Source organism: Sinocyclocheilus rhinocerous, unplaced genomic scaffold (assembly GCF_001515625.1).
Source record: "Sinocyclocheilus rhinocerous isolate Xijiao unplaced genomic scaffold, SAMN03320098_v1.1 scaffold2194, whole genome shotgun sequence".
In the NCBI taxonomy this organism is placed as follows: Eukaryota; Metazoa; Chordata; class Actinopteri; order Cypriniformes; family Cyprinidae; genus Sinocyclocheilus; species Sinocyclocheilus rhinocerous.
This window is the reverse complement of record NW_015652304.1, coordinates 306,348-314,016: the sequence shown is the minus strand read 5'-3', so window position 1 is coordinate 314,016 and position 7,669 is coordinate 306,348. Positions and strand designations below refer to the sequence as shown.

Sequence of the window (7,669 nt, the reverse complement as noted above, 5' to 3'; positions counted from 1 at the left end):
AATAAATAACTAATAAACTATTTTTCTAAGCTTTATGAGGTTAATGTTGAACAATACTTAAATGGTAATTTATATAGATTATTTAACCATTTACAGAAACAAAACGAGGGCTCACAAACATTTATCCTTGACCTTGAATAAGTGTGTGCAATCTAGTGATGTTACCATTAGAGGGCGCCCTATGCAACTGAAAACAATTCTAGTACATAGGTAGATTATTTTGAAGCCCGAATAAATTTCATATTACTAAATTAGTGGGTTAATCGTCATATGATATTTAAAACAGCTGTACTGTGATATTTATGATGTTTCCTTTTTCAGTGCTTTTGAGCTGGTGAATGATTCATCACAGATGTGTTGATGCTTTGGCCTGAATCCAGATCTCTTCACACATGCATAAACACTCATGCCTCACAAATATTAGAGGCTGCTGTAGCAATGCATTTCAAAGCAGCGCACCACACAGGCTTCATATGAGGAATATAGACCACGTCCCTGTCAACATGCTGGTGGTATTCAAACATGTTTTAAATGACACTGTTTGAGAAAATTGTACAATAAAAAAACCACAACAAAAAAAACGATTGTGTGATTATTTTTAAATAGCTCACAAAAAAGGTCCCGAGGCTTTTTAACTGGTTTAAAACGTAAGGTACAAAGTGTGACTGTATAATGTGGACCTAATAGTTTGTGTAAAGACACTACACTACCAAGAAGTACATTTGTGAATACAAATGCAACAAATACAGTATGCCATAAATATGTGTTAGAATCAAACATTTTACACAAATGTATACAAAATTTGTTATAATGCATGCTGAAAACAAATGGCATATCAGATGCTCTATGCAAATAAATATTGTAAACTGAGGCATTTCACTAAACGCCAGTCTATAGTCACTTATCTATAGAGTTTCGTGGAGGGAAAAAAGCAGGTTATGCTTGCTCATGCAAAACTATTCACCGCAGTGCTAGTGTGTTTTGGGTGGTTGATATGGCATTAATACAGTTGCTAATTTTGTGGTTTTATGTTATGCAGATTGGGTTTTCGAAGTGTTTGCTTACTGATCCATGTCAAAAAGCTATAAGCATAAAACTAGGGTCACTAAATATGGCTCAGGCCACCGTTTCAAAAGTCTAGTCTCATTTTTATAAAATGACTATATACAACGATAACTATAAAATTATAGTGAGTTTTTAAATGAATTTAAAAAATACAAAAGTTCAATAAGGAACAACATCAATCGAAATAAGGATACATTAGTTAACTATAAGCAATTGAAGAGCATCACAAACATAATTTCTTGTTATTAGGACGTTATTATTTTGTTTCAAACTGCTCTTGAAATTGCAAATACAATTTTCAAATAACAACAAAGCACACAAATGATACTACTGTATATTAAAGTCTTGCTTAAAGAACACCCTCTCCATCTTTTACGTAACCAGACTTATACATCAAGTCTAATACATATGGATGGAGGTTTGTATAGATCCTTTTCCCATTTGTTTGAGCACATGCTCCTAATTTTCATGTCACCTGCGTTTGTCAGTCACAAAAAAAGTGTGCTTTGAAGGACGGAGGATAAAGTATGCTGTCATTGGTGGAGAACGCAGCATGTGGGCGGGACATAGCTCAACGGCAAGCGCTGATTGGTGAAAAACTTTCGCGATCGAAGGTCTGTCAACAAAACTGCACACTTGAGTTTGCAACTTTGCACAAGACACTAGAGAGTGGTGGAAATTAAAGCGGTATTAAAGGCGGAAGGTCCTTCAGAGTTACCAGGTATGCTTCTCTTTTAATACTTTTAGACATTTTTCGTATTTAACCAAACTCACATCGCATACACGAAGCTTGTGGGCTTGTTTCTTCTATATTTCCGGCATGTGTGTGTTATGTAAAGTGCGACTTCGACATTTGCCTGTGGATTTTATTGAACACTCCCCTTTTGACTGTGTGTCTGCTTAAAATGTACACATACGTCTAACATCTGTGTAACATACAAACACACAGAGAACATGCGATATATGACGCATGGAAATAATAATTATGCTGATATTCGCATGACGTGAGATGTGTCCTTGAATGGGCATTTTATGTCGGAGGAGATGATGGGAGAGATAAGAGAGACACAGAGGACCTAATGAAGCTTTTCCTTTACACTTCAAAAAAATCTCGACTCACCTGGTTTAACAATTTAAAAAAATTACCATGGTAATCAATCATAGTTAACCCCCAAAATAACATACAGTTATTGTTACTTCTGTAAAATAAGCAATAATTTCTATTATCGTGTATAATACAATAATTATTGCTAAAATTACTTTATAATTGTATTAAGTTAATATGGAACACCTTCCAACCTCATAAAGCGTTCAAAAAGGTAAATAGAATAGGTAAAGGTAATAGAATTGTTTCGGATAATACCATTTTGGTGCACTTTGTGCTTCTTTCTGTGTTATTTATAGCTGCTATCTATTTCAGACATTCTTCTATATCCTCAACTCTCATGGCTCATGGCTACATTGAAAAAAAAAACTCTCATGAGAGCCACATTATTAGCAGACCCAAATTACTGCGAAAGGAAAAAGATCCTTATTAAAGAGTGAAGTGTGTCACAAAGTGGTACGTCGGTGATTAGGCCGCTTTCATTTTTGAAATTCGCATGGAAGATTCACCATTTCGGCTTAACAGGATCCCATTCTTGCTCAGTTTATGCCAGATCTATTTAATATTCGGATCTACTTAATATTCGAAAGATTTAGCACAAATGGAAGAATGTTTGAATACGGTGCAGTAATTAATTGAAATGGCTATTAGTCTTTGACCCACTTGGAAAAGTAGCTCACGTCTTTCTCAGTTTTCTGGTAGTGAGCAGTAGGTCCATTGCTTTGTTTTTTCAGTGCTGTCAGTATGTGTATAACTCCACCATTCTCTCCTGCATTAATGCCTTTAGGGCTGTTTCACTTGACATCCTTAGTTACATAGTTCTTTGCCAAAATATTTGCCAGCCAGGGAGCTGTTGGTGTAACCAATGAGACAACACAAGGATAATACTAATGAAGTGAAAACTCTTCACTCTCTCCTTTACTCCTGTGTTTTTTCACTAGTAGAGGCCTGTAGTGGAGATACCATCCTCATTGAACTCACTCACCACCCTCTCTATTACATCAACGTTGTTCTTTTCGATTATGATATGATGTGTACAAGCATATGTGATGTATGCCAATACATTAGTCTTGTACGTGTTCAAGGTCCTTTACATATCCTTTACTTCTCTACATTTTAACATGCAATGAAACTCAACCCACAATAGAGATGGCTCTTAAATTTTTGTTGTATTTGTCTATTAATTTGTTACTGAAATTGAGCTGATGACTTTCTAATATGCTCGTGTTTTTCAGTTGCTGAACGGAGCCACTAGGGGGCAATGTCTGAAAACAGCAACAGTGCCAATAGCAACAACTGGACCCTTCTTACTCCGGAGGTAAAGGTGTGTTTCAGTGTCGGAGGCCTGGGTAAAAGTCTCTGTGGTCTGAAAATGTTCATGTTATTGCATACATATCTTGATACAAGCGTCAATGACATTACATTCTATCTGTCAATTTATTCAAACCTAATATGCAAATTCATACATGCAGTGACTTGAATACACATCTTCTGTTTATATGGGTGTGGTATTTACGAATAATTTATGGAGGCATAGTATTTATGTAGTATAATCAAGAACTCATGATATTTGTAATAATAATAGGCAAGGCAAGTTTATTTATATAGCACATTTCATACACAATGGTAATTCAAAGTGCTTTACATAAAAGAAATGAAAATAAAAAAATTAAAAAAATAATCACAACAATACTTTAATGATTATACATAAAATATAGTGCAATCAGTTCGGACATTGCTCAGTGCTCATTCAGTAAATGCACAGCTAAACAGATGAGTTTTGAGTCTGCATTTAAATGTGACTAATGTTTTAGCACATCTGATCTCTTCTGGAAGCTGATTCCAACTGCGGGCGGCATAATAATAGTAATATATACACTCATGGGGAAAATGGTATTACTTGATGTCCTGATATCATAATGAAAAAAAAAAACAAGGCAAGGTTAGTGTTTCAACTTCTGAAAATGTACTATTTATGAATCTACTGATTAATGATATTTGTAGTAGTTCTAGTAATATAATAATAATAATACATTTACCTTGCAGAATATATTTTTAAAACCTTTTTGAGTGATTCAGAAGCATACAATCACATGTGGAAAATTACTTGGTGACATTTTTATGAAATGTAATCTTAAAAAAAAAAAAAAAGGTATGAAAGTTTTGAAAATCCATCAATAAATAAAAATACAAAAAATATACAAATATATATACACGCACACATATGGGCACATTTTTAAAGTAGATTTTTAAGCTAGTTTAATGCTCACTTTGTAGGATATTGCGTCAAAACAATGCTCAGATTATGTATGAGATTAGGTTTGTTTGACAGAGGCACTTTTCATGTGCAGGAGTCTGGAGTTGAGAATGTGGGTCATGTAGCTGAAGGTCTTAAGATCGAGGGGCAGATCTCAAAAGCACCTGAGCCCTCACCGGAGGCCCACAGTGACCTGGAGAAGCACTCCTCTGAAGCATCTGCTCACCAGCCGGAGACAGAGACATCCAAACAGTTGCAGTCTGACCCAGCTCTCACCCATGAGTCAGAGCCTCCAGAGCTATCTCAGGTGTCCTTCCTCAAATAAACGCTTCAGATGATCTAAAATCCTGATGGCCATAACCTATTTTACTATATTACGTTTAGGTCGGCCAAAAAAATAAAATTGTCATTTTGTCATCCTTTTTTAATGTAAAATAGTAACTAAATCTACCAAAATGTTAAGCAGGTAACGTCTCCAGAGACGAGTGAGGGTCGGGCCCAGCTGAATGCAGCACATGTCAGTGAAGAGCCCAGCTCTGTCAGTGCCACTGTTGAGGACATCAGCTCCTGGACCCCTGACCATGAGAAACTAGGTCTTTCAGAGAGCCCAGTTACTCCCAGCGCTGATATCGATTCATTCTCTGACTCTTACACTCACATAAGTCCTACCTCTGGATCAAGTCCACTTCCTGCTTCAGTTTGTCAGGAAAGAGACTGGTTTCAATCGGATGAGGATTCACTGAGGAAAACCATAACTGAAGGTGAGAGACTGTGCAACAAAAGTGATAGTCACATATTTTTTTACCTTTGTGCATTTATATCTATTTTTCTGTTCATTTGATTTTGAACGAGTTTGTTTTTAATATTTGTTGTCTGTGTTTTTTAAGTACTGTATATATCTTTAAAGTGTTGGTGGTGGTCAAAACGGAGCTTAACTGCAGTTGGCAGGTCTGTTATGGAATAATGATGGACTTGCATGATGACTGGTGGCAGCTTGACAGCTTGATTTTCTGTTTATTGTTTTTTATTTATATATAAATACAGCGTGCCCGCTCTGATTACATTTCGGATGCATCATTCTCTCTGTTTTTCGCTCTCTTTCTTAAGGTGAACATTTGCTTGTACCTGCATCCTGAAAACACTACAGATTTTGTTTTTATTTCCCAAATCTTTTTAAACAATGTAAAATTGTGTGTCAGTGTTTGTCTTTAGGAAATGTATGCTCTTTTATGTAATTTGAAGAAAGGCTTGATAGGATTTTTTAAATGGTTTTTGCAAGTCACAACTAGTCTCTTACGCTCACCAAGGCTGCATTTATTTGGTCAAAAATACCATAAAAAAGTAATATTGTAAAATATTTAAAATATTTCTATTTTAATATATTAAACTGTTTTCTATTTTAATATAATTTAAAGTGTTATTTTTTTTCCCTGTGATACCAAAACTGAATTTTTAGCAGCCATTAACACAGTTTTCAGTGTCACCTGATCATTCAGAAATATGCCGATTTTGAGATCAAGAAACATTTCTTATTATTATCGATGTTGAAAACAGTTGTGGTGCTTAGTATTTTTGTGAAAACTGACTTTTTTCAGAATTGTTTGATGAACAGCATTTATTTGAAATGTGAATCTTTTGTAACATTGTAAATGTCACATTTGTTTAAATGAATGCTTCCTTGCTGAATAAATGTATACATTTCTTTTATAAAATCTTTCTGACCCCAAGCTTTTAAATGGTTTTGTAAATGTATGATAATTTAGCTTGGAAATGCTTCAGTGTGGCATGTTTCAGTCGTCTTGCTAATGTGTCTTGAGAAGAGTTTAATGCTAGATCACTGAAGCTGCAGACCAGACTGATGACGTGACCGTGGGGAGTTCCAGGAATAGAGCCTCAGTCTCAGTACACGAGCGTAGCCTTCATTCGCCAGACAACCCTAACCCTACAATCAGAGAACAGTGAATGCTTAATAATATGTTCCAGGGCCAAAAAAGGATGTTCATGTCCTACTCTTGCAAATAATGTTAGCTATTATATGAAGCATCCATAAAAGCCATTTAAAAAAAATAGCAATTTGGCTGCTGCACTAACCAGCTGGAAAAAGATTGCTTGTTTTTTTTTTTTTTTTGATGTGAAATGCAATTGCAATGCAGTTGTGTATTTGTCTAATACCTACTGAATATCCCCCAATAATCATGTGCCCCTTTTCTGTGTAGAGTCTAAAGAAGTGTTGGAAACAAACAGGAAAGAGGGGTATGGTTTACGAAAGAGAAAAATCTCCCACCTGGGCTCTTTGGACAAGACTGAGGCAGAAGATGATGAAGAGGGGGAGGAGGAAGATTTTCAACCACCTCAAAGAGAAGAGGAAACAGTCTTTTCTTTGAACAAGTGCATCCTTGCAGCTGTCATTCTTCTTGGACTAGGGACCATTTTCTTCTCTGGTGAGCATCAGGGCCCTTGTTTTTACACTCTTGAATTAAATCAAATGAAATACAGATCGCTGTATTCTCTAGATTCATTAGAAATCCAGTTCTTAGCATATTCAAACGTTGGAAGTAATAAACGTATCACTTTAATAATTCTTCCTAAATGCTTATTTAATTACCATATTCAGCACCAAAAAGTGGGTCTTTTTTAAAGGGGTCAACGGATGTGACATGCACTTTTACAAGTTTAAACTGAAATGTGTGTTGGCAGTGTGTGTGTACACAACTACCCTGATGATAAATATCCACCCAGTGTTTTTGTTTTTAATCTCATTAAATCATTTCCCCTTTCTCAAATCAAGCCGTTTTCAGATGCCTGTCTGTGTGACGTCACACAGACCAAGGCCCCTCCCACGATAGTTGATTGACACTAACGTTTTACCTTAGACCCGCCCTGAGTGAGCTGTCATCAGTCCGCCATTGTTTCACCACCGGAGCAGCTGTAGACAAGATTGTCTCCTAAGTGATTGAGGTGCTTTGTTGTTGGATGTAATAATGAACATAGCAGTCGTCATTTACTCCCGCTGAAGATGCAGTGGATTACGTTTTTTTTTAAGGGAATGCACCCCCGATCTACCTAAATGCGTCTATGTTCGCGCAAATCATTTGTGATCCAGCTTCACCTCCAGAAGAAGTGAGTATAAGGTTTTTTAATGAATCTTTGCAAATAATGTGCTAGTTAAAGTAAACAGTCTCTCAGAGAGAGGCTCGGAAGAGAGGGGCGGGGTGAGCAGAGCTCATTTGCATTTAAAGCGG

At 36.1% G+C, this 7,669-nt stretch overlaps 1 protein-coding gene across 7 annotated transcripts in view; it reads left to right on the top strand.

Annotated features, from left to right (window-relative positions):
- The first annotated feature begins 1,692 nt into the window (after window positions 1–1,692).
- Window positions 1,693–7,669, top strand: part of LOC107714683 (pre-B-cell leukemia transcription factor-interacting protein 1-like) — a 24,191-nt gene continuing 18,214 nt past the window's right edge. For 4 of the 7 annotated variants that reach the window (XM_016520622.1, XM_016520620.1, XM_016520618.1 and 1 more), the window contains exons 1-5: window positions 1,693–1,786; window positions 3,406–3,494; window positions 4,522–4,734; window positions 4,891–5,188; window positions 6,644–6,868. In XM_016520622.1, coding sequence (XP_016376108.1) covers window positions 3,432–3,494; window positions 4,522–4,734; window positions 4,891–5,188; window positions 6,644–6,868 — 799 coding nt within the window. In that variant the 5' untranslated portion in view covers window positions 1,693–1,786; window positions 3,406–3,431. The remainder of the gene's footprint in view (window positions 1,787–3,405; window positions 3,495–4,521; window positions 4,735–4,890; window positions 5,189–6,643; window positions 6,869–7,669) is intronic. The other 3 variants (XM_016520621.1, XM_016520617.1, XM_016520619.1) reach the window with 2 other exon arrangements.